At 41.0% G+C, this 27,711-nt stretch overlaps 1 protein-coding gene across 1 annotated transcript; it reads right to left on the bottom strand.

The window, feature by feature from the left end:
* Positions 1-27,688, bottom strand: vsnl1a (visinin-like 1a). The gene is made up of 4 exons (XM_004083666.4): positions 27,514-27,688; positions 18,394-18,560; positions 2,583-2,798; positions 1-1,809 (listed from the first exon to the last, which is right to left on the bottom strand). The coding sequence occupies exons 2-4, from the start codon at positions 18,553-18,555 to the stop codon at positions 1,612-1,614; spliced, it is 576 nt and encodes a 191-aa protein (XP_004083714.1). The 5' UTR covers positions 18,556-18,560; positions 27,514-27,688; the 3' UTR covers positions 1-1,611.
* Between the last annotated feature and the right edge of the window lie 23 nt (positions 27,689-27,711).

The following is a 27,711-nucleotide window of genomic DNA, read 5'->3' as shown; positions in this document are numbered from 1 at the left end:
GCCCATAGAGTTCCTTTTATTTGATTAAATCACAACACAGGGGAGTAGTGCAGCCATGTCATTAGGGACACAATACATGCTACAAAAGGATCCTTGTACAGAGTCGCCATCGCTTACATTTGGTATCTGATCAGCAACAATAGTGTTAATAGTCGTAATCGGAAACAACGGCTGGAAGAAAAGATGGAAAGATCTGAAGCCGGACGGAGACGATCAACACCACTGAGGGACAGTGATGGACTGGAGTGATTTCCTTATTTATTTGCCCCGCCCCCCCACGAGACTGTACGACAATGTTTCTACGAGTGCAGTTTAGCAATATATCAAGGTCAAGCAAAGCTATTGAAGTCGTTCTTAGGAGGTACCACACTTCACCCAGCGTCTCCACGGTTATGGACTCGCACAAAGAAGGGAGTAAAAAAAGTACAAAAAGGCTGATTGATAAAAGACAAGTGCTTTGAAAGGGTCGAGGAGGGCGAATTTGCTAGCCTCTTCAGATGAACACAAACGAGAAAGTCGCACACGCTTCGTCAAGCCTTTCCTCTTCGGAATGATATGCAACCTGTTAGCTGGTTGGGGGGGGGATTTGTTCCCAGTCTAATTCAGCTTTGTCATTTTTATTTGGCTGGTTTTTAGTTGTAGCTGCTAAAACGATGCAGTCCTCCACATTCAGCATAGGTTGCCTTGTAGTGTGTATTTCAACAGGAAAAGAGTGTTGTTGTTTTTAAAGCAACACACAGCACAGCTTATCTACAGGGAAACATGCTCCCACAGTTACAGCAGTCAAAAGAAAATGTCTGAAAAGGTCACAAATAGACAAACCCCCCCCCCCCCCCCCTTTAAATCAGTAGAAGTCTCTCTGAGAGTCGCCGTGTTGCGTTGATAAGGCTTTCTGTCTTCAGTCGCCGGATGAAAAGGATATTTTTAAGGCAGAACCTAAAGGCATGCAAATGAACTACATTTCTAGTGTTTACTGACGGGACGAGCATGTTCTTGTTTTTGAGGGAAAAGTTTCATCTCTCCTAGTGCTAATATTTTCAGACCTAAGACGGGTACATCCTTGCGGGAATTTTCCTTCGGTTTAAATTAAATACGACGATGCGTCAGTAAAAGCTAAACAATAATTCGAGTATAGCGACAAATTTCAACGAAGCACATCACCGATGCGCGAGCTCCAGTAGAAGGAAACTGTAAGGAAAATACTTTGCACACTTCACATTTTGGCAGTTTATCATTAAATAATTTAAATATATTTATATGTATATCTATTTATATATATATATATATATATATTTGTGCGAGTTGATCATATGTATTGAGTGTGTGTATGTTGTGTCTGGTGTGAGTGTGCTCCCGCACAAGCACACTGTCTTGTGTTGCTTAGAGATCTTTTTAGAGCAAATGAACATTCTCATGCACACGAGTGTTTCAAACACAAGAAGCAGATCCGTTGAGAGGAAGTAGTCCAAGCATTTTTTTTTCATCTTTTGTTGTTGTTTTTTTTTGTTGTTGTTGGTTTTTTTTTTCAGTGGAAATAGCTGCAAACTGAATGGAACATGAAATTCTCTCTGTGCAGTCCGTGGCAGCTGGTGCGTGGAGCGCGCTGCTCGCCTATTTCTGGAGGTCGCACTGCAGCAGTAATACGATGGAGGGGTCGCTCTTGGCCGCCTCTTTGAACTCGTCCAGCGAGATCTGGTCGTCGTTGTTCTTGTCCATCTTGGAGAAGATCTTGTCCACCCTCTGCTGGGGTGTCAGGCCGTCCTCGTTCATTTTCATCATGATGACGGTGCCGACCATCTTGTAGATAGCCTGCGGGGATAGACGACGGGGGGGGGGGTTAAAGATGTCACCAACATTCATTCTTTAGTATTTTTATCCAAAGCCAAGACTCAGGGTGTCTAGTGATTTACAGAAGTTAAATTTTAGGATTTTTAAAACTTTTTTAACCCTTTAACACTAAACATCTGCCGCTAGTTGCCGCTGTTTATCTTTAGAAAGTATTTTCAGCCAATCAGAACCTGGAATCCTCCAATCCAGTAGCAAATAGAGTAAAAAACTAACAGAATGTGTAATCTAGTGCTTTAGGCGTAGGCGTATCTTTTCTTTAGGATTTTCTTCAGGTTTCAGATTTTCATTTCATGATTTTGGCGATACCCCTTTAGAGACCTGAAAAATGTTAAAAATGTCCCTCAAAGGCTTTGGTAATTGAAAGCACAGTGTAAATAAGGCAGGGAGTATTAGATACCAATGCAGTATCTCATGTTTTTAGTGTCTCCAGAAGACAAAAATCTGAATATTCTTTCAGATGTAGAAATTTCATAGATATTATGGTGGAAATTGGGCATGTCCAGATTTATTCTCACAAGTCAGTGGTAATTAATTGAGCCAAAATGAAGAATACTGATCCAGCCTAATGCTTGTTTGGTGTTAGCTACAGCTGGTTAGCTTGGTTTAGAGAACAGGCTGAGCGATGATTGCCAGATCCTACAGATCTAAATGAAAAAAGGCAATTCATCGCCCTCTCATTCTGTAATCCTTGTAGACATAGAAAATGAACTGAACAGTGATGGCGGCTGTGCTACCTCAATGATCTCCAGCATCTCCACCCTTGTGATCTTGCCATCTCCGTCCAGGTCGTACATGTTGAAAGCCCAGTTGAGTTTCTGCTCGAAGCTGCCTCTCGAGGTGATGGACAGCGCACAAATGAACTCTCTGAAGTCGATGGTGCCGTCGCCGTTCTTGTCAAAGGTCCTGAATGCGTGCTGTGCGAACTTGGAGGCGTCCCCATAAGGGAAGAACTGCAGTAGAAAAAGAAAAATCCATTTAATTTGTTATGTTTGAGCCATTTATTGCCCAAATCACTCAACATTTCATCATAATTGATATTATCTATATATCCTAAAATAAAATTTGGTACAAATTTTTCTTGTTGATTTCATCAAAGGGATAAAAACGATTTGGGTGGATCCCAGAGGGAGGGCAATAAATAACAAAAAGAAGGCATTCAAAATGAGAAGAGAAAAATGGTAAAAGATAAAAAAAGCTCCTACAGTTTCTTCGTTCTGCAGAACCGCAATGGAATACAAAAAAGTGCCCACCCATTGTAGATGGATGAACTACCCACGTTTTTTTTTTTCTTGCAGCAAACCGATCGACTGCAGTGAAAAGTTCTGAGAGTTCAGGCTGACAAGAGACGAGGAAAGGAAAGGAGAGGGAAGGGGAGGGCATCAAGCATCAAAAGATACAAAGAGAAGTAAAGAAAGGAGAAAAGAGTGACAAGAAAAAAAAGGAAGGGGGCATGGCAGCGATGCAGCACGTCTACAGGTTCATCTCCTGGCTAATTTGAGCAAGGGAGCCCCTTCAGACTTGAAAAGGGTACGTGAAACTGCCCGAAGGCACAAGATGCTTTTCCCCTTTAATGCGATTCGACTTGCTTCCCGTTCCCGCATGGCTCTGCCTCGGCTGAACGTCAGGAGAAAGAGGCGGGATGGAAAGAGTTGAAGGAAGGAACAAGGAAAAGACGAGAAGGCTGAGAGTTTGAAAGGCGCAGGAGGGAATGACGCATGCCAGAGAACGAAAAAGCAGGCAGTATGTCTTGACTCTCCAGCAAATTATGAAACACTTTTTGTAAGAGAATGACAAAGGGAAAGAAAAAGGGAGACAAAAAGCCTTTTGTTGTAGACTAAAACACTCACTAGATGGCACACGGTTACCATTTGAAAAACGAATCGACCCAGTCAAGCAACCATTTTCTCACACATTTAACTCATTCTCGTCTCGGTTTTATCTGTGGCTATTTGATATGCTGTTTGGACTAAACCATTAAGATGAAGCTAAACACTCGACAACATGGGGGCAGCCAGGGAATGGAACCATCCGTCCATTTTGATGCCAGCTTTTCCTTCCAGACTCACTGAAGCCCGACACCGAAACTTGTATTTTGTTAAAAGGAACATTAAAGCCGTCATGATCCTCTGCAAGCTGTCATTGGTGTGGATCCAACACTTAGGAGGGGTGATAAACTGACAATGCAGAAAAAAGAAAAGATGCTTTACTGGTTACATCTAAATAAATTACTTGAAAGGGAAGTTCAGGAGCACAACCACTCTGATCTTAGCCAGACAGATCCAACTATTATCTAAAGATTCATCCATGTATTTATCTAACATCCCTCCATTGCCAAATCCATCCTTCCATCCATCTATTGCTCCTTCTATTCAAGTATCCATCTATGTGCATTCATTTATTAATATATTGCTATATCCATTCAACTATTTATCCATCCATCCAGCCGTGGGGCGGCTGTGGTGCAGAGGTAGGGCGGTTGACGCGTGATCGCAGGCTCGGCTTCCGTCTTTCCCGTCCATGTGTCAAAGCGTTTTTGGGGAAGACACCAAACCCCACATTTACGTTTCTTCCACAAGCCCTCTCCCCTGCATTTGAGGTTCTACGCAACTGCTTCCTGAAATGTTTAAGATAATACTAAGAAATAAATTCATACCTGCATCCATTGACTAGGATTGACTTTCTTTTGTGTTTTCTACAGGCCCTTATTTAGAGAGCCCCACTAGGGTGCAGCGTAAGGAGTGTTATGTTGCTCCAAGTCCCTAAAATACATGGAAAACCAGGCTATCATCACATTAGTTCGTCTGTCCATATCTTTCTTATATGTTTTATGTTGAATGAAATTCCTAAAACACTCTGCATTTACCACGCAGGACACTGGTTTGTGGCCTGTTGAGGCTGCATTAATCTTTTTTTTTTCTTTTTATGTATGTCTCTTTTTCCATCTATCCATCCTTTTTTGTCTTTTATTTTTATTTTGTTGTTGTTTTATGGGGGTCATTTTTATTTCTTTGGTTAATTTTGGATCTTTGGTTGCTTTCACATTTAGGAAGGCAGTCATGGCTTTTGGCGGGCATTGCCCCCCCCTGCCCATTCCTCTATCTCGCCTTGGTTTTCTGTCTTTTCAAAGAGCTACTTCCACCATCTTTTACAAAGCCCACAGCATTTTCAAAGGGCACAGAAGAGAGTTTAAGGATAAATCAACAAGAAGTTGTTTTACGCAGTTTTATAGAAATTCCTTTGAAATTCTTTCTGATGATGTAATCCCTAGCCCTGCAGACATACAGTACATTTTGGGTGGACACAGTGACACCATTAACTGGGGCCACAGTGTCTGCTGTGGATTGTTGCCCTGCTCAAATGTTTGGACACTGTCTCATTCCAAAGCAGCTCACTTTCCATTTGCCATTTTTAATTCAGTTTACACAGAAACACATCAAAAAGCAGCAACTGTGTGGATGTGTCGTTATCTCTCCACAGCTTGGTCGTCATCCCCGACTCGTCTCGTTTGGTTTCCATAATTCCACTGCAGTGCCACAGAGCTGTGTAAACAGAGCCTGATGTTTCACGCATCCTTTTGTTAACAGCAGATGCAGTCCAGCCTGACCTTTGGTGGCGGCGGGGTCTGTGCGTATGGCTGTTTACATTACTTTGTGGAAGCGCAGCGCAGATACGGCTTTGTGGAGCAGAAGGCGAGGGCTCGTGAGGGAGGAATGATTGGGGAACGCACATAATCGAGCGTGTGTGCCTCGTTTGTGCACGTCTGCTCTTACATAAAAGCACGATGACATGCCAGGAAGCTACGGATAGTGAGCCAGAGTAAATCAGTGGTTCCACTGCGTCCGAGCCTGCAGGGTGGCTTGCACTGATGCACTGTGCACACACTCCTCTCTGCTCTGCAGAGCTCATTTTCACTCATCCTCTTGTGTTTCAGATAAAAGGCGTTTTAATATAAACCCTGTTACAACAGCAATACAATATAAGAGCGCATCTAGACAAAACCCTTACAGATAATGGATAGGGGGCTTTCTTCACTCACGCTGGTTGAATTACCTGCAGCTAATAATGGCTTTCCACACTTAAACAACAGGAGTTTGGCTTCAATGCAACATTTTATCTGCAGAATATCAGATGATGCTGCTGAATTGCACTTCCCGTTACCATGGTAATCAAGGGAGTGGTAAAACCCCTGAGTGGTGTGATGTTGTGGTGAACTGGAGCCTAATAACTCCGATCATCTTTTGATCTATTGTAAAAGCATTCCCAGAGGTCTTTTAGTCATAATTATGCCGTTTTTAGTTCAAATAAAAACATCAGACATCGTTTCTGCAGAGCGGCAGACAATGATTAGAAATTCACCTCTGGGTTGTGGGCGGGACTGTTGGTGTGGAGTAAGCCCACCCTAATTTCTCTTCATCCATCTGTTGAAACGCTCTCCTTACGGCCCCTCACAGACACAACGTCAATTGCAACAGAAATGAGGAGCAACATTGGAGCTATCCAGCTGTACAACTGTACAGTGATCTAGCGAGGTGACCAAAGCTTTTGCAAAAGTCAAGATCGTGATGCTAAAATTCAGTATTGAGATATGGCAAAGAGAATTTGCAAACACTTCAACATTCACTTCAATTCCTCTTTATATCAAACTTTGATCTAAATCAAAAGCAGAGAGTGATTCACTGCTGGTTGCCAGGTTTGGCACAGAGACCTGAGGGCTACCCTCTGCTCCATGTGACTCCATTCAAAGCGAGGCCGATAAACAAAACAAAGCGGGGGAAAAAGACAAAAAAACAGGGACCTGCTTGCTTATCTTTGCTTGACAGTGGTGGTTCCCAAATTGCTCATCTCGTCAGTGCCTGACAGATGAACCCACAGCAGCTTTGTGCACTTTGAAACAGCTTTTCATAAAAAATCAGCCCTGCCATGTTTCCTGCCAAGCTGAGGCTAAAAGACAGCAGCAGAGTGGAAGAATAAAATTGGAGACAAAGCCCAGAGAGATGTCGTGATAAAGTACCGCATGACAGCCTCTTCTCATCCTTTTCTGGACGTATAGAGTTTGGTTCATTGCTTTATATTGTGCCTCCATTACACACCACTAATCAAACCTCAAATTTTTCCCCCAAGAGCGTGGATTCATTATTCACTACTCCCCAGCCTTGTATGCATGTTTGCCTGAGATCCCAGCTCTGAATCTACATGGAGATGTTTGCAAGATTGCATAACTTGCAAAAGCAACAAAACGTGTTTTAGTAAAATGTCTAACTTTGTGAGTTTTCTCTCAAGTTGAGGGTGTGGAAAAAATACTTTCATGCAAAGTGAAGTAAAGTAACAGTAAAATAGAGATTATGAGTTTAAGTTGACTTTTTCCGTAATTTTCTTTGCTCCGATGTTGCTGTGTTTGAACACAGTGTGTAGAGATGAAGAGCAGCGGCCTCTCTCTTCCTCTTTCAGGTGCTGGCAGCTTGTCTGCTCTCTGGTGACTCAGCTTGCCTTGGGCATTACAAGCCTCTTTGACACAAAGTGCTCACTTCACTTCTTCCTCTGTCTTTTTGGAGGAAAAAATGACAGATTTAAGATATCTGTATTTCTCGAATTGAACAGATGGGAGAGATTTCATTAGTTTTCCTTTTTGAGTGTAATTTGAGAGAATCTTGCCTTTAAGACTCAGTATTTTTGCTGTTTTTAAAATGTTCTTATGACTTTTTTTCTGATGACGCAGGACATATGCAAAGAAAAATTAGCCTAAAACTGCATTTCTGAATATTTCTTTATTCAAATCATTGGGTTTAATAAAACCCCTTTCTCCCTGGCATCATTTTTGGAATGTTGTTGAGGTGCCAATTTTAGTCAATGAGCCCCCGTCCACTTCAAGCTACATACCCAAATTTTCCCCCCTGGGTTCAAAAATGTTCCGTTACAGCCCAGTTTAACTGTTCTTTTTCATAAAGCGCTAGGTCACAACCGCGATTACAGATGTGACAACACAAAAGCTAGAACCTTTTATATGGGGGGTGGAGAAGACTTTTAATGGGTGGAGAATGAGAACAGTAGAGTGGAAGGCCATTACAAGGTAAAGGATTGAAAATACATATTTTGAACGGTTTTATTATTGTTATTTTTATTCAAACTAGTTCTTTTATCAGATGTGCTTTTACTAACTCGTAAAGAAGCTTGTATTGATGATTTCTTAATCTTTGGCAATAATGATACAAAAATTGACTCAAAATATTGGAGGGGTGCAAGCTTTTTGCGGGTGGGGCAGCAATAAATAACAATAAATCCCAATATTTTAGTGGAATTTTAGGAGACCTGCTACAAATGAGAATGTGTTCCTAAAATGTGCAAATACTAAATTACCCCAACATGTCAGTGCTGTCTAACCCCCTCCTCTGTGTTTCTCTCCCAACATTTTCCAGAAATTTCTTTCATGTCTCACCCTCTTTGCCACCCCATATGTCTAATCCAGTCAGTCCAAGAAGGTTTCTGTCTGGCGTGCTCTAAAAATAACTTTCGCCATCACTGTAGCGCTGATGCCATTCTCCATTGTTCCCTTGCTAACAGCTTTTGAGAGGCATGAAATTCTTCCTGTCGACGTCGAACTGTGTCGTGCAGCAGCCCAAATACAGGAATCATTTTCTGCTTCAAGATTCCAGCAAACTTCAACAGACCAGCTCCACAAACTCTGGACAAAATGACTCAGCTTTGAGGTTACAAGTGAGGAGTTTGTGCAGTGCGCAGGAAGCCGAATCTGACGCTGAATTACTAAACTGTCATTTTCACAAAGACAAAATGTAGTTTTCCAAAATGTAGCCTCTCCGGCTCTTCAGAACGGGTGTTAATCGCTGAGTCTGTGCATATGAAGTGCACATTAAAAGGAGGTCACCATGGAGAGCTCAAATGTGTTAAAACGATCAGAGGCAGAAAAAGCTGGACACAGAAAAACAGAGAGCACTAATGGACAGATGGTTCGATGCAGAAATATGAATTGCTTTTGACCTCTCATCTGTTTTCTGGCCTCCTTGTGGCGCCTCCCTGTGGATTTGTATGTAATTGAATTATTCAGCAAATTTTGGCAAGTGCCACCTCTGCTGTGGAGGTGTGAGAGAGGAGGAGATGAAGTTAGAGAGTGCCTTTCAAAGCCCTGCGTTAGATAATTGGGTCTATTCTGGGGTAAAATCATATTCAGGTTGAGTTGCTGGGTATTACCATTAATGCATGCTCTGTCGCTGCTAAACGGGGAACAAGGTTATCAGTCTCAGAGAGATGCTTTCAAATCCCGTGGTGCAGAGGGATGCCAGCGAGAATGACCTTCAACAAGAGTTCAAGCCACTGTGTCAGTGAGCATCCACCCATAAAATAGCACTGAGGGATCAGTTATGGCAGCACAAATGATGCCAGTACATCTGAGTGTTTAAATGAGGACGCAAAGAATCTTCCTAAAGAATTCCGAATATGTACAGATGGAAAGGCTTCTCCTAGACTAGTATCATTAAGAAGACCTCTACTACTGGCTTGGTCACAACTGCCCTTATTGGCGGATATGGGCTGTCTGTGGGCAAGAAATGAGCAAACATGTTAGGGGCACACAGGTGGCTCACACAAAATATCAAGGTCGTAGACCGCTTGGCAAGCCCATGGAGTGAAAAAACACATATCTAAAACACAAGGGTAATTAATAGTAAAGTAGGTGTGTCGTACGGATTAATCAGGTTTTGAACTCCCCAAAATTCTGTGGACTAAACAAGTGCCGTTCACATGCCAGATCTTTTTAACCGGCAGACACCCCATGTCTAGTTGTAAGGGCAGACGGAGCTAATGCTCTACTAACGACTAGAGTGTGGTGTAAGGGCATCGGAAAAACAGCCTCACCAGTATGTCAGAAGTGACAATCGTAGATTCCATTTTCACTGAGCCTCAAGGGAACTGTAACACACATCTGCGCTGCCCTTAAGATGTGGACACTTCTCTCTAGGACCCTCCACGGGCCAGACAACCCAAAAAACGCACAGCACCTGTACAGTTAAAACCCCTGCACACATGCATGTGACTAGACTCTTATATGAGATTTGTTGAGGTTCCAACGACTTATGAAGTTTAGTAAAAGCTCCATGTTGTAGTATGTGTACCTCTTTTGATGGTTTAGTCAGGCATTGAACCCACTATAGTATGGGATAAAGATAAAGTGTATAATCCAACAATCTTTTTTCTGGTGTACAAAAACAAATGATTCAGATTATACACACTAATATAGGGATGGCTAAAGTTACATTGCAGGGATTCTTTATTGTACACATTTAAACACAGTTGTCACCTTAAAGACTAAAAATGGGACCTGGCCTGACACCTTTCTGCCTATCACATAGTTCCAAGAGAGGAATTAAGCAGTTTAATTACCAAATGGTCCCACAGAGGGTGACTGAAAATGGATTAAAACCACTGAGGCTTTAACTTTTGGCCACTTTTTAAAATGTCTATATGAAAGAAAAAAATTAATCCAATCTTTAACTATGGTAGCACAAAGTCATCTGCACATACCTTGGCAATTTTACAAAAAATAAAACTAATGAATGATTCCACTTTCTTGACTGTCTTTATTCTAACAAACTCACTTAAAGCCCATCTGGCACCAACAACCATACCATGTACAAAGTCACTTTAATCACCTTTCTTCCTCATTCTGATGCTCTGTTTGAACTGCAGCAGATCGTCTTGACCATGTCTAGAATTCCTGCTATGTGATTGGCTGAGGAGAAAATTGCGTTAACGAGCAGAAGCACGGTGCACCTCACAAAGTGGCCAGTGAGTGTTATACATCCCAACTTGGACCTGCTGTGCATCAGATACCCCCTGGTGCCATGAAAGGGTGCATTTGTAAGCCTCCCCCTTCAGCTCTAATGTGTACAGTAGTCAATGTATGACACAAAGTTACGCAATAACAAAAGCCTTAGGTTCCGGATGCTCTATGTTACGTGACTATATACTACACACAGTGTTTTCAAAGAAGTCCTACTGAAAAGTGGCAGGATTTCGCAGTCAGTGTTCCATGTCAATCTGATGTTGCATTTCAATCTTCTCTGTCTGTCTTTTGTCTCCAGTGATTAGGTACCATAAGCTTCCTCGCAGAAACCAGCTGTTGGCCAGATGATGTCAATGAGCTTCTGTCACTTCATTTACCAGCGTATCTCTTGGTCCTATGATCCGTCGATCTGCCCCCCTTTCTCTCCCTGAGCGGAGGGAGGCTATGACGAGTCTCCCCGCCAGTGGTGGACGCTCAAAGATCCGGGCACTCAAGCCACATCCGTCAGCAACACAAGCCTCTAGGCTTTGCAAGCGAGGTGCAACGGAGCGGAATCCATCCATACATGTATATTCAGGTCAGCAGCTGGGTTTTAGCAAGTGCCTGCATCACCACAATGCTTTTCAACATCAGCAAGTTCTTCTAAATGTTGGTTTTGTTTCATGTAAATGTAGCCTAAAAATGCATTTCCTTACAAATCGCAAATCAGGCATCAACTGCAATATTTGCTTTACATGGTTTATGTATCTCTACCTTTAAGAGGCATAACAAAGCACTGTTGACATATGCACTGAGAGCTTCAACCTTTTTTCATGCAACTGTGTAATCCGGCTGTCTGTGATTGTCTCTGCATGCATCGAACGGTGCAACAAAAAAACGCGCACCACAGTGACAAAATCAATCATGTTAGGGACTAAGCCAGCGTCATCATCCTCCTACAAATGGCTCACAGGGTGGCTGGCTTGTCAGGAATCAGAAATTTCACACAACGTGCAATTTAAGCGCCTGAATGCGATTTGGCACGGATGATTCTCTTCCACTTTAAAAGCAGGGACTGGCAGCCTCTAAAAGCGCGAGCACACGGAGAAATGGAATCTGCGGCCATTCACTCAACCAACCATTCAGTTGGACGCTTTATTCCAGGTTTCGTGATTTTTGTCAGCCTAGTCCAATAAAGTATCAGACCAAAACCCATTTATCTGGGGACAAAATTGTTAAAATATAAAACTCATCCACTAATATTGGTTTTTGTTTGTTATTGGAATTTCCATAAAAGATTCAACTGTTTATCCTCACGTAAATCTGAAAAAACTTTAACTCGATTTAAAGACCTACTTCTATGAAAACAGTTTTTTGTGTTTTTAACATCTCATGATGGAGGACAAATGTGAAGAAAATTAAGCATCAAATTGCATTTCAGAGTATTTCTTTGTCCAATAGTTGTAAATCAGAAGCAAAGAAAAAATGCAGTTTGAAAAAATATAGTATTTTAATGTAGAAAATACACTGGGTGGGTCACGAGCTTCCTGCTCTGCTCCATACTGATGCATCCACTTACAGACAAATACGTCCATGTACGTCTTTGTTTTCCTCGTCTGAGCTAGAATCTGGCTCAAAACTGTACGGCTGGATAACTGCAATATTGCTCACCAGTTTTTTGTCGCAGCTTAAGTTAGGTCGGGGTGTAGGGGCTGGAGAGAGTGTAAACAGAGAGCTAGCTCTATGTTGCTCTGTGTCAACAGTCCCGCCCACAACTCAGACGCGGATTTCTGGTAAACTACTGCCACTCTGCAAAAACTATGTCCTAGAAAATGATACAGGTTTTTTGATTATGGCTAAAATGGCATAATCCTCATTAAAAGACCACTGGAAACGCTTTTACAATAGATCAAATGTTATTGTTTTTTGAGTCCGGTTCACATGCCTATTAAGGTTTATGTAATTATTTGTTTTTTGTCCATGTTTTATACATATTTTAATTTTATTCCTTTTACATTTTATTACACTCCAGTGTTTTTCTCTGAGGGATCCTCCACATCAGTGACTGACCCTTCTCAGTGAGCGGGGACGCTGCAGTGGGATCTCCTGGGTCTGACTCTTTTGATCGGATCTGGGGGGTTCTGTGGTAGTGTTCTCCGTGAACTTGGGTTGGGGGGTCGCTGGTGTGGACATGTCCCCAAAATATCGTTTCCCCACGTCAGGACAAAGCCTGGTCTCTACATTCTATCATTTTTATCACTTTTTTATTTATTTATTCATTTATTTATTTATTTATTTATTGATGTGTGTGTGTGTGGGAGTGTGTGTGTGTGTGTTTTTGCGGGGGGGGGGGGGGGGGGGGGTTGTTGCACGGTTTGTCTTGTCATCTTGTTTTTAAATTTTATTGTTTTTTATGCACAGCACTTTGAGTGACATATGTTGTTGAAAAAGTGCTATATAAATAAAGGTTGATTTGATTTGATTTGATGTGATTTTTTTACTTAAATACAACACTAAGAATTTTTACATGAAGGGCACCATCTTAGTTTTTGGCTGAGAAAATATTGGTACCTGCAGACAAAGGCATGGGTGAAAATTCAAATTTAATTCACAGAGCTACACTTGCTTTTCCTAACTCATTTTTGGATCTATTCATAAAAGTAACAGACACAAATACGTATGACCCATGACTTCAGCATTGTGCAGGTCACTCAGTGTTCAGCCTCCCGGCAGGGGGAGCTTCTGCAGAAGTGTCACAGCTGCAGGTCTGTTTTGTGTGGGCGGTGCAAAGGTGTGGGCCGGAGCATGAGTGGGAGTGTCACAGTGAAAAAGAAAAACAAAAAAAACATTCCAGTGCATGTAGACCAACTCACAGATATGCATCCCACTCTGCTGCATGACTCTAATGGCTAATAAATAATGTACAGCACTTGCTTGTACACGCTTACTTATCTCCCCTCTTTTTTGCTCCTTGCCTTCTACTGACGCAAACACGGCGTTTTGCCTCCTCCTACTTAACATATAACCCCCCCCCATCACCCCACAAACACACACTAGGGCAGCCGCTCTTCACGGGAACATCATGTCCCTCTAACGTGAGGTCGCACTTTTTTTTACTTAGTCGTTAAGATTTAAATACGCCAATCAAACTCAACAGGATAAACCCTGAACTGCCCTTTTTTTGTGTCTCATGTTGCCTTTTTTTGCCTGCATGTGCAGCTTTGACAAAACTGCCTCCTACGTCCCAGAACCCCAGAGTGTTTGTTTTCAGTGGATTCTTCCTGTGTATATTTTTTATTTTTTATGAAACCTGAAGTTACTCTGACAACATTCTTTCCCAGAGCACCTGGTATAGATACCTTTGTTTCTTCTAAACTGGTCTCGGCCGATGCGTGAGTGGAAGTGCATCGAGGACCGTACTGCCGGAGCGTGTCTTATGTAACAGAAGCCCCCTCTGCTCCTGAAGCATTTCCCGGCAGTGATAAAAAAGAATGAGGCGTACCCTTACACCGCTTAAGAGGGCTTTCTTCCTCGAGGCCTTTCGGGAAGTTAAGACATGCAGCCGCTTAATACAATAGAGGAACGTAGCAAATCACATTTTCTTTAAGGCATTTATGTCTTAAGAGATTGGAAAATAAAATCTTACAGTTTTTGAAGAGCCTCATTTCATAGAATGAAAAAGTAAAACGAATAAGATCAGTTATTATGGATCTTAAACTGATCCGAATCCCTCATTTTTCTGTATATATACTACACTTTAGTCTGTATGCCAATAAAATATTAATAGGCAGTTGTTCAAAAAGAGAGTTTATAAATAAATCAAGAGACTATTTCCACAGTTTCTAAACCTAATTTAAAAAATAAAGAAAACTTAAAATTAGTTTAGGCTAGCTTTTGAAAAAGCAACTCATAGACAGGGTTGCTAACCTGGAGACTTCACAGAGCGCACACCAAAAAAACAATACAAAAATCCCTTTTCTCCGTGTTGTTGGTTACTTTTAACATCTTACTTAGCCTAACCCTTCAGCTCCACTGTTGACATTTTTCAGAAAAGCAGCAGTTTACACTAGTGAAGTATTATACAATCGACGTAAAAGCAGCTTTGCCCCATTATGCAACACTTTACGTTAGTAATGTGTTGCATATCCGCACAAAGCAGCTTTTCTCACATCAGAATCAGCTGATTCACAGTGATCACGTAAACAGTTGAAGAGCTGTGGTATGTCAGGAAGCGTGTGTTAGTTCGGTGTCGCCGGCGACAGCTCACAGTGTAAGGTTTAGGGAACAGCAGTGGGGGCTGCTGTGTTGCCCTCCCACATCCCAAGAAAACTCAGTATATTAGTAAGTTTGATACTTCTTTGTATGGATGTAAAACTGCTGATTTTTGCTTTGATTGCTTGAAATAAACCATTTCAAATCAAATGAAGTTAAATCAAAAAGAGGCCCTGTCAGCATCCACCTCATTTTAATGGAAGCTGCAGTAATGCACATTAATTTCACACACTTTTTTTTATGCTGTTTATCCTCAATTGTTTTAGGATTGAAATGTGTTACACCAAATTTTAATGGGTGGACAAACTTATGTAGAAAAAAGAATAAAAATTGTCCATGCTGCTATCTTCTGTTCCTTAAAAGATAAAAATTTGTGCATCTTTACTTTTGTACATTTTTCTAATACAGCTGTTTTGCAACAAACCATCTGAGACTAGTTTACCAGCTAAGAGATAGAAAAATAATGTGAATCTATGAGATATAAGGTCACTATTTATTTCAAACAAAAGGTAAAGGTGTCTCTAATTCATACGAATGCAATTTGAATGTAATCACTGCATTTGTGGCACTGTTTCTGTGACCATATCCTTTAATCTCTAATGAGACTAAATGAACCAATGATTAAATCAAACTCCCACCGCTTTTTTCAGGAGACGAACGATACAGGGGATACATTAGCATGAGAAGATAATCATCTGAACGTCTTTGATATTGACTTCTTTCACTTTTCTGCTCGGATACAGCAGAGGAGGGTGGAGGGAGAGGGCTGCCGTGCCTCCTTGAAGCTTTTAAAGGAGGAATGTTTTGCTGTGATTCAGAGTGCATTCATGTAACCCCAACTAACACTGCAAACCGTCGCGTGGCGGTTTTAGCATAAATGGAGATCTGATAATTAATTCTCATTCCTCTCCTTGCAATTTACCAACATGGCAACACATCCTGATTCATTTCTGCAAAGAGCATTGTTATGACAACACTTTTGCTGCTAACATGGTGTCCTAATGTGCCCTATTAGATCTGAAGAGGACTATATTTATTAATGTAAAATGGTAATTTAATTATCTCTTCTTTAAAAAAATATTTTAATTCCAAATCAACCCTAAAGGCACATTTTAGTCAATAACACATTCAGATGCTTCAAACTTAACAGGCAACATAGAAAATAAATGGACTAATCTATAATTAGTTTGTTGCAGGGAGACCATATAAGGAAAATATGACTGCTTGGGTTAATTTGAAACAACATTTATTTAAATAAGGAAAACATAATTATAAGCCCTAGAAAGAATAAAAAATGACAAACGCTTATGGAAAATTGATTTTTTTTGTTTGTAATTTTTGCTGGAAAAAGTATGGTGGCCCTGAAGTGCAAATCACATCAAGAAATGCCAAACATGTTAAAGATTACGATGACAATAAAAAAAAAGCGACATAAATAATAATTAAAAAAAACCATTACAGTTTAAAAATTAAACATTTCAGAAAACAAAGGTTATTTTCAGAAATCAAAATGACTGTTAAAAATAGAAAAGAAATAAGAAAACCACTAAAGGTAGGTATTATGGGACGTCCGCTTTCTTTTTGCTTTCATTTATAATATTTCATTTTAATTTCTAGATATAATTTCCATTTTATATTTATAATATACATTCCATTGTCACCTTCACGAAAGTGAAGGTGACAGTGGTGCCTGTGGTAATTGGAGCACTCGGGGCAGTAACCCCCAAGCTGGAGGAGTGGCTACAACAGATACCTGGAAAGACCTCAGACCTCTCAGTCCAGAAAAAGGAACAGTTAAGATACTGGGCAGGACCCTCATGCTCCCAGGCCTCTGGTAGAGGACCCGAGCTTGGGTGAGAAACCACCCGCGGAGGGTGAGAGGGGCATTTTTTTATATATATATACATATATAGCTGAATTATATAAAAACAGAATAGAAAATTTTGGAAGGAATGATTAGGAAAGTTGTTCTCCCACCAGTGTCTGTGCTGTCATAAGAAATAATGTGTAAATGTGTTTTATTCAGCTGCACTTTCTCCGAACTCCTGTTTAAGCCTGTCGTTTTAAAAAGGGGTGACCCTTAATTTGAAGGACTTAAAGACCTGTCGTTTCAAAGGCTTAGGGCTTAAACTGTAGGTATTGAGAGATAACTCCAACATTACTCTCATCCGAGTATTACAACTGTGCTTATTTAAGATGGAAAGCATCATAAAGTCATTGGTACAGGACTAAATGCAGCTATGAACTGTGATTGTAGTCGTTTTTAGTCCTTTATGACATTCTCATTTTCTAAAAAAATATCTAAGACTCCACTCCTTGATCACATAAATCCACAAATTAGAGCCACATGCACCCGTGTGGTGTATGGGTTTTCCGGGCCCATGAAAGGTTGTAGAGAGAAGCGGCACCACCTTAAGAGAAGTGCAGGTCAGTTTTGCACTTCAGGGAACATCATCAAAATGGAACATTTGAATGTCGTATGTGTAGTGAGTTTATCATGACGTATTTGTGGGGATAATGTAAGTTACACATCCTAATGATGTATAGGTGATGCTGTCATACAAGTGCCCTTATGCGCACTTCAGCTGTTAGTAAGGTGTACGTAGTGTCTATGAACTGACCGCATGCAAATGCTGCACGCAAGGGGTGTTTACGACTTTGATATCTTTTGTGTGGGCCACCTGTGTACAGGTTTGACAATTTTTCACCCACAGACAAAGGGCAGTTGCCCTTGGCAACGCGCTTTCAAGCAATCGCTTCTAATGAAAAGGCCATGTAGACGCGCATATACTCAAAACTCTTACGTTCACGCATCACTACAGAAGTCACTAAGTCTATTTCCAGGCTAAACGTACAAAATGTGCTCCAATGGAACACTCGATGAAAATGAAACCAGTTGAACTTTGACCAGTCAGGGACTAGGATTTGGTACTGATGTATGCGTAGTGTCCTTTTCAAAATTCTGAAGTGCCAACCGTTGGGAAATCAACCATGGAGGAGAACTTAACAATTGTGTTTTTGTGTGCCCGGCCGAAATTAAATGACATTAAACCGTTCATATATCATAATAGATATTGTAGTTGGTGACAGACATGCGCTAGTATCATGTAGCAACAGTCCAGTGTAAACACAACTTGCTAAAAGTGTGTTCAAGAACCTGCGTTCAGTTCGTTCGTAAAAGTCCATCACATACTTGGTGTGGCCTAAAGGGTAGAGCTGTAGAAACTGGGATTTACTGACAAAAGTCCAGTTTATTTTACATCTTCACTCATTTTCTTACACGTACTCTAAACTGGCAGGCATTCAAAAACTTTCTACTTCTGGCCTCTGTTTTGTTTTCCTGAATTCTTTTTTTCCCATATTAATCTTTTCTTCCTAAAGTTGAAAACTGTTTTGCTTTGCATTTATGCACCATGTACCTCAAGCATATATCAGCTGTCGTCCATGTTGTGCAGCAGCTAAATCGGTTAAGGAAAAAAAGAGATGGACTGATGCCGCACCTTTACGTAGAGCTGCTGGAACTCGTCCAGGTTGAGCCGGCCGCTGGGACAGTCCTTCAGGAATCCCTTGTACCACTGCTTCAGCTCGTGCTCGTTAAACTCCGTGTTCTTCACCAGGTCCTCCATCACCTCAGGAGTCAGCTTGCTGTTCTGTTTCCCCATTTTTCCTGCACACAAGAGAACGATGCAGGACGAGCCCACAAGCAAATGATTGATGTCGGCATCTTTCAAAAGACAACACAAAGCAAAAAACGGAACACAAAGGCGCGCCTGTGTGTGATGTGCTGGGAGTGATTCAGGAAAGCTGAAACCAAAGATTTGTAGATAGCTACAAAAATAAACATAAACAAATGAGGAGTGGAAGCAAGAGCCGGATCAGTGGGACATGTAGAACTACTTACTTTTCGGTTTTTTTTGTATTTTAACTTTTCCCGAGGGTCGTTTCAAATATGTAACGTACTTTTCAAGTACAAGTCACAATCTTTATTTTAGTTTGGCCGGGGGTGCAACCTATACTCGAGTGCAACTTATACGTGCTTTATTTTAAATAAATAGGCTCTTGTGTTTGTTATTTTCCCACTAACAATCATTAGAGGGCGCTGTGTGTGTCAGTATTAGCTACTGACAGCAATGCAGAAAAACTGCCGGCCTCGGTTTGTTCCAAAGTGAAACAGACAATGTTGAATTTAACAGATTCAGTGATTTGAAGTGACACAAAGATTTTAGTTGACTTGTTAGCATGTTCTTTATGCTATGGTTATCCTAATAATCGCTCAGATGTTGCACTAATATCCTAGACATTCTGCCTCGTTTTCTCTGAGTGGTATGGTATGGTACACCAGGCAAGAGTTTCCACTCAAAGTTGGACCGTTACGGCGCATGCGGGTGAAGACTGATTGCGTAGCAATCAGCAGCTCTTTATTTATTTATTTTTGCTTGGCTTTTGGTAATTTGTATATACAAGTCATTTAATGTTGCTTGAGAGAAGACTGCGGGCGACGAAGAGGAATACAGCCAGAAACATTGGCGCTCGGTTAGTACTTTTTTTTTTGTAATGACCTTCTGCCAATCAACGAGTTTCATCATGTGACAACAGAAGCTCCGCCCTAACCGGTCTTTTTCATTTCTCAATGGAGCTACAACCCCTGGGGCCCCAAAATAATACAGTTCGGAGCAGCTTAATGGGTACATTTTGTAATGAAATTGCTCAAAATACTGGATCCGACCGTGTCGTATTGCTCACTGGAAACAAGCCTTTATTCAATCCCTCCAATGTTTCATGAAACTAAATACAGTTACAGTATTGAAGCTACATATATTCAGTCTAATATTATCTATGCAGTTATTAGGAATTACATTTCAGGATGAAATGTCCATTCTTGTTCACATAATTTGTGGAATAAATTTCACACAAAATTGCGACTTTTAGTCTGAAAAATACGGTAATCACAAAAAAACTAAAATGTTTTATTGTAGGAAAAAGCTATGAAGAAGAGTTCCATTAAGATAAATCAGAAAACGTTATTGCATCATTGTCTTCCGCATGCGCCGTTCAGCCTGCATGGCGCCAAAGCTGCAATGCTCTTCAGTCTTTATGAGTTCTTAACAAATCCCATCCATACCGGGCCATAATCTTTCATTGGACCTCCTTGGCATTAAAAGACCAATAGCAAGTGTGCAGCGCAATGCCAGCTTCCCTACAGGCGCAGTGGTGAGCAGGTGTTGCAGCTAATGTACTGCAACTGTGCCACATATGTTCATTTGATGAAGCACTGGCGCTGAAACTTAGTTCCCTGCAGGATTGGTTTTTCCATGTGACCTGAGATTGACTTAAAAAAAAAGTCAGTACATCCCTTTGGATTCGGTTTAAATGATGATAAATTTCCTGTGCGGTGAGACCGACTTGTGATGCTTTTAAAGGCGCCTCCCATGTAGAGCATTTTATTTTACACCTCAATGCAATTCTGGTCGTTTAATTGATGTTTTACTAGCTTTGCTCTTGTGACAACGCAGCATGGAAATGCTTTTCAGGTGACTTTATCTCCCTGGATGTTAGTCCATCATAAAGCAAGTAGACAACATCCAGGCACTTTTCCAAAAGTGTCTCTGTCCACATTTACTCTAGGATTTAAGGCTGAAACATTAAACTGCCAGAAAGAGTTCCTCTGTGACAATTCATGAAGAATATATTTGGCAGTGTAGGGTACACCGGATTATAAGGTGCACCATCAAAGAATGGTCCATTTTTTTGAAATGATGCCATATATAAGGCACTTCAACCTTTTGTTTCTCTTCATGCGAGACAACAGTCACAGATAAATCCCTCAGTCTGTCAGACTTTACTAAATGCGTTCACAGGTACTCTAGAACTTGTTTGTAACACGTTAACAGTGTAACCTGTAACTCCCAACCTTGCTTACAACACATAAAAAACAGTCCAATACTGCTACACGTTAGCCGTGTTAGTGTATTCACAGTAACACCCAACCTTAACACTTAACATTTTGACAATGCGCCAATCGCTTCGGCATTAGAAAAACCCAATTAATCCATTTCTGAGGTTCTCCAGATTAAAGGGAATTTAAGGCTATTAAGTGTATCTTATAGAGAAGAAAAAACATTACTCTCCCCATATTTGTGTTGTTGTCATTGCAATTTTTGGAGACGAAAACATTTTTATCAACCATTGAGCAGGGTAATATCCTGACTTCATGGGTAACATTTGACGTGGGCGCCAGCAGGCATCACTTTTATCAAGACATCTGATTGGTCAGTTTCTAACTTCAATACCTTGCACTATAAAAACAATATGATGAAAAGAAAAGGGTAGCAGACCCAGAATGATTATTCTGACCAGTATAATGACTGAGTAGTAGCTGTTTATTTGGATTCCTTGGGACGAGCGAGTCAGTTCTCATTTATAGTCAATACTGTACTACAGTTCACCCTGAACAGTTGGCCAGTCCATCGCTAGTCCTAATTTAAATAGTTTTTTTATAGACAAAGAATCGTGTTTAACTCAAATGCTTCATGTTCCTGAAAAGCAAAAACTAAATTGAGTAATTATTAATGAAATACCTGCAGATAAAAAAATAAAGTTCAGTTGAGTTATTAAAAAAAACGCCAGAGTGATTTGCCTTCTTGGTTCTTCTGTTATCAGACTCGGGTTGTGTTTTAACATGCCTGACATGTTTTGGCAGTTAGTAACTATATGCACTATAGTAACTATAGACAGTATGAACTTTATTGCATTAACCAGAGTGATTTGATCAACAGGAAAGACTTACAGTGAATTGAGATTACTGGAAAGTGAATCAAGATACAACATGAAAAGCAAACACATTTTTTAAAATGCATTATTTTAGGGAAATTCGTTTTTCTAAACTCTGTGCTCCAGACCTACTTGATTTCTTCAGATAGTCTGCTTTTTTAGTAAATAAAAAGCTCAGCAGGGTCCAAGAACTAAACAAGTAAACAAACAAATAAATCCTGGTTTGGAGAAAGGATTACTGTACTTCTTACCTTAACTCAACTTTGTCCAAATGAAAAAAAGCCATTTAATACTGCTTAATGTATTTGGCATTTGGAAATGTGTTAAATAAAGAAAGCTATTCGTTTGCTCTAAAGATGCCTGATAATGTAACAACTAGTGAAAATGTAGAAATAGTTTCCATCTTGATTTGGCTAAATTTAGCAGCTTTTCAGACCCCACAGTGACTTTTCATCAAAACGCAAATGGTATTAATTCTGTTGCAACCTTCTGTTTTATTTGTTATTGTGATTCTGATTTAAATCTTGTTTTACGTGTGTCTCCTATTGCTCTCTTCCACATTCTCGGGAACCTCACACTTTAGTTCTCGAGTGGCAGTTCTGTGTCTTTTCCAACCACCCCTGCCTTTGCAGATATCAGAAACAACTAATTCATGTCATAAACAATAAGAAAGGAAGGCTATCTTAAAAACTACAACGGTGGTGGCCCTGAAGTCCATCCCTGTTGTAAAGGGTTAAAGTCTCTATGAAGCTAAAAGCAGGAATTGCTCATTTGGTGAACAAAAAAGGTTTTTCGTTTCAGATGTCTCACCACCCCCCCACACTATATTCTGTATTCCTGCATCGCCTAAATGTATTTTTGAACTAAAGTGAGAAAAGGTCATTTTGAACTGTAAAATGTTCTGTTTTTTTTATTTTAGGAGGACATTTTTTAAAAGAAAAGTGAATCTATCCGGGTCCAGAAAAGACAACATGCATTTTCACATAGCAAAATTACGGTAGCTAAATTTGTTATCAAAATAATCTTAAGCCAGAAACAGCCTAAAAATCTAGCTGATGCATCTCAACTTGCAAGTGAACCTTGGTGTGATTCTCAGACAATGCAAACAGGGATAAACCATCTAGGAAACCCAATAGCAAAAGTAAACTGCCCAGTCTAGATCAGTGTTTTTCAACCAGTGTGCCGTGGGAGATGGTCAAGTGTGCCGTGGGAAATTGCCCACATTAACTGATTTAACAAAATTTTCCATCTCCAGGATATCAGCTCTTTGTTCATCCAAACAGGCCCTGATAAAACAGAGAAGTTAGGAATATGAAAGATCGTAAAATAATTTTTTCTTTGTGTTTATTTGATTCTATTAAAGACATTTTGAAAATTAAAAAATGACGGCACCGCGATTTAGCTGCAACTAAAGCCGTTTTCTGAAAAGTCCCGTCCCTTTATCTGTCTCTGCCAATCAAACTTTTGAATCTTAATCACATGTCATCAATTTGACCAATCAGAAGTCTTCACTTCCTTGTTCTTAATTCTGCTGATAAAGTCGCTCAGTTCTAACAAAAATACCAGCTAAAGCTCATCTTTAGCGGTGTAGCTTTCCACAGAATCTGGTGTCAGACCGTGGAACAAGTGAACAAAACAATGAAGCTCAGAGACGCTAGTCTTTCTGCCCTCGGCGGATTATTGAACTGCATCTCCCATGATGCATTGGGTTAAAGTGACAGCATGAGCATCTCGGCGCACAATGGGCCTCCCCTCTTAACGTCTTGAAACCACAACAGACACACATCAAACAGTTTTAAATCTTTTAACTTAACTTTTATTACATCTTTTAAAAAACAGCTGCAGCTTCCAGCTTTTTCTGCCACAATTATCACAAAAATGCATGAGAGATTGTGGAGGGGCTGTAGATCAATACAGACTGAGTTTCTCCTTTTTTTAATTTTTGGATGCTGGTGTGCTGCGGGATTTTTGTCAAGGTTAAAGTGTGCCGTGGCTCAAAAAAGGTTGAAAAACACTGGTCCAGATGACCCAACTCCCAATGTTAAAGTGCCTAGGATAGCACAAGGGTTACACACGCTTTGCAAGTTAAACCAACTTAGATCAATCAGGGACTCATTCTTGGTAGTAACGTATGGATAGTGTGTCTTTTAATTCGCTGAAGTGTCAACCATTTGAAAATCAGTCATAGAGGAGAAATTAATAAAGGAATTATGTGACACCAAGTCATTCATATATCGGAATAGAGCTGTGAAAGAAAAAAGCCTGGAGCAAAATTCACGAGATTTGCACCACTTTGACATTTTGCACCAAGTCTCTTCCAACTGTAGGTGGTGGACATGCGCTAGGACCAGGTAGCAACAGTCCAGTGTGAATACCACGGGCTAAATGCACATTCAAGAATGTGCGTCACATGCCCGGTATGTGCAGTTTAAGAAAGAGATTTGAGGCAGAGTTGGATTTAGCAGACATGAAAGTGTTGAGGTTCTCTTTGAGAGTGACGAGGATGGATAGAATGAGGAATGAATCCATCAGGGGAACAGCTCATGGTAGATGTTTTGGAGATTAATGCAGGGAAGCAGATTGAGATAGTGAAAGAGGAATTGTGATTTTATAGTAAAAAGAGGCCAATAGGCAGAATAAGGAAGAGATTCATGGATGTAGGTATGACAGTATGAGAGAAGAGAAAGCAAGGGTGATTCCGCCAAAGGTGGAGTCTAAAGATTAAAAAGACGAGAAGAAAGCAAGTATTGCCACAGCCCTGAGCGAGAGACGTGTCATTGTTTTCTCTAGCCTATGAGCAAACAGGTTGCATTCAGTCCAGCAGCTTTTTACAGGAAAAATGTGAGAAATTAAAGCAGTTTAGCTAAAGTAATACCCTCATTTTTCAAATAGAAGCTTTCCAAGAGTCCAGGAATGCCAGTTTTGTGTTTCCGTAACGCCCTAAGCTTCATGTCCGTCCATAAATAGAAGAAACATTTTCTCATTCATAACCGACTCTGCCATCCATCTGCTGCCGTTTCACTGTGGAAATCGACTAAACTGCTGCTTGGGGATTTTTCCGTGTGATTTAGGAGCAAAGCAAACCATTTTTCTTTCTATCCTCTTTTATTTTTCCAAAAAAAAATGCATGTGGCAGTCTGAAAAACATCAACAGGGGCAGGTAGTCTTTTTTGTGGCATTTTCTCTGCTTTAAAATCGATTGTAAATTGTAAACATAAATAAAAATAAATTGTGTTTCATATTCTAAAGGGTAAAATAAGCATAAAAATAAATGTAAAAAAAATTTCTCCCAAGAATAGAGGATCCAAATAATCATTCCTCTGTTGCATTGCATTCAGATCGGCTTAGGCTGAAGGCAGCAGCTGTAGGAGGAGACATGCATCCTGGGAAAGATGACACATTGGGTGTCTTTGCGTGTGCACGCCAAGTATGTGAACCTTTACACAACAGCGAGCAAATGCATCACCGCCACGTGTTAGCAGGCCAATTCGACCGTCAGCTCATGCTTGCGTCACGAGTGTTGACATTTTCAAATGCACGAACCTCCAAATTCTACACCGAACATTTCAGCAGGACATGGATCTCGGGTGTGGAGCCGAACAGCCATCCTCCTACGTCATGCTCGCAAAGTGCTTACTAAAGCTCAGACTGCTTCATAATGCATGTGCTCCTGGCCACACCGTCTCCTGTCATTCATCCAAGCAGTGGGGCTGATTCTGAGTCTGGGCTGTGTGCAGCTGTTGGCCCATTTTTGCTCCCACAACTGGGCTGCTCTGGCACATATGTTCATAGATTTCGGTTTACTTTGTTGCAACCTATTTGACTCGTCGCATTTAAAGGCTGCCCGACCAAAAGATGCAACCCAAATTTTCAAAGTCCTACTCCCATCATCTTTTCACCTGTTGTAAAAGCGTTCCTGGTAGTCTGGGATTGTGATTATGCCGTTTTTAGCCTACATTTTAAGAAACTGTGTCATTTTCTAACAAAATAGTTTCTGCAGAGCAGCAGGAGTTCATTAGCAATTCACTTCTGAGTTGTGGGTGGGACCGTTAACAAGGAGCTACCCCATCCCCCCTTCCCGTCCCTGTTACTGAGAGCTCTCTGTTTACATGTTCTCCCGCTAGCTTACAGCCCATCACATCCATAACCTAGCGTTACTGGTGCAACAAAAATTGTGATCAATATTGGAGCCATCCAGCCAGACAGATTTGAACCAGACGACAGCTCAGACGAGGAAAGTGAAGACATATTGTATTTTTCTGAACATAAGCTGGGTTTTTTTTGTTTGCAGTCTGGCCAGGGGTGCGACTTATACTCAGGTGTGACTTATATGCGATTTTCTTTAAAGCAACAACCGCAAGAGAGCAGAAGAAAAAGCGCTGCTCAGTCTCCTAAAAGTGTGACTTATACTCCAGTACGACTTAGTCATGATATTTTCCTTCTTTATTATGCATTTTTTGGTGCATGTTCGGAGCAACTTATATTCGGAAAAATACAGAACATGGATTTAGTCATCTACATATGGATCCATCAGAATGAAGCGGAGCAGGGAGCTTGTGGCCCACCCAGATTATTGTAGGATCTTCTTAAAACTGCATTTTTTCATCTGCTCTGGATTCGAAATGATTTGAATAAAGAAATACTCAGAAATGCCATTTTAAGCTTAATTTGTTTTATATTTTTTCCTTTATCGTCAGAAAAATGTCACAAAAAAGATAAAAACTCCAAAAACCCCATTTTCATCAGAGTGGGTCTTCAACTTTTTGTCAAAGAAGCAAAACAAAGAAGTGTTCTGCAAAAGCGTGATGCTCCAGTTAACTGGCAACACTGCACACCCCAGCCCTGCATCATCACCCTGTTAAGTTCATGCAGTGCGCCGTTTTGCGCAGCGACAGGCTGGTGCGGTGCATCCTCAGTATTTTTGACTGAGAAGCAAACCCCTTCGCAGAGACAGCATCATTCCAAATCTGAGTCACACACCTTATGCTCCCCCAGAGGAGCAGCAGCCTTTTTAACCCGGAGACGTGGTCATGCTGCAAGGGATGAGTGTTGCCCCCTGAGCCTGGCTGTGGGGGTATTGCATAACGCCATCCCTTAACCATGATTTGCCAACAGGGACTGACCTTGAAAAGAAGGCAGAGCCCCGGTGAGGCGAGAAAAACGCAGCAATCTGAGGGTGCAACTGGCTGGATTTCAGCATAATCCTGCCTCCCTCCTTGATTAGAAATGGGTGAGAGGTGGGGGCAAGGCAGATTGCGCTCATGTCTGCATTGATTTGGGGTGGGGTGGGGGGGCTCCCCCCCCCCCAGTGATGGGTTAAAGAGTGCCCCCCCCTTCTCCTCCTCTTCATCATTATTATCTTCTTGCCACACACATCCTCTGCAACATCAGCACCAGAACTCATCACACCACAGCGTGCCTTGTCACACCAAGCCAACGCACACTGGTGACAATTATCACCGAGAAAATTCACACCCAGCCACGCAGACAGAGGATTACATAAACCACTGATTGCCTCTTCACTTTGGATGAATCTAAAAGCCTGCCGGGCTCCATATGTGTGCGTGAACCCAAGCGCGCTAATCTCATGTGTGCCAAATATATGTATCTATATATATAGATAGATATAAACATCTGGAGGCGCAATTACTAGATTACAGATTATTTTTAATTTGTGCCTCCTTTAGGACAACTAATCCTTCTTAGAAAACCTAAAAAAGGACGACGCACCAGCCGGGATCATACTGAAATCCATGTAAAATATAATGTGCTAAAAAATAAATAATAATAATAATAATAGTAATAAAGCGACTTTTTTAACTGGATTTTACGCACAGCATCCTTCCTACCTTGCAAGAATGTGAAGTCAACGGGAGAAGTCCGGCGGTTCGATGCCTGGAGTGGGCACACAAAAAACGACCACTGCAAGGACGGGGAGGGGGAGAGGAACAAGGCGACTGAGGCGCTCGTTTATGGAGCCAGGAGGAGACGGTCTGCGCTGCTCTCAATGAATTTGGACGCGTTTTGGTCGTTGTTGTTGGTGGTGG

The sequence above is a fragment of the Oryzias latipes genome, chromosome 24 (assembly GCF_053564925.1).
Source record: "Oryzias latipes strain Hd-rR chromosome 24, Olatipes_Hd-rR_3.1".
Lineage (NCBI taxonomy): Eukaryota > Metazoa > Chordata > Actinopteri > Beloniformes > Adrianichthyidae > Oryzias > Oryzias latipes.
This window is presented reverse-complemented; position numbering and strand designations above follow the sequence as displayed.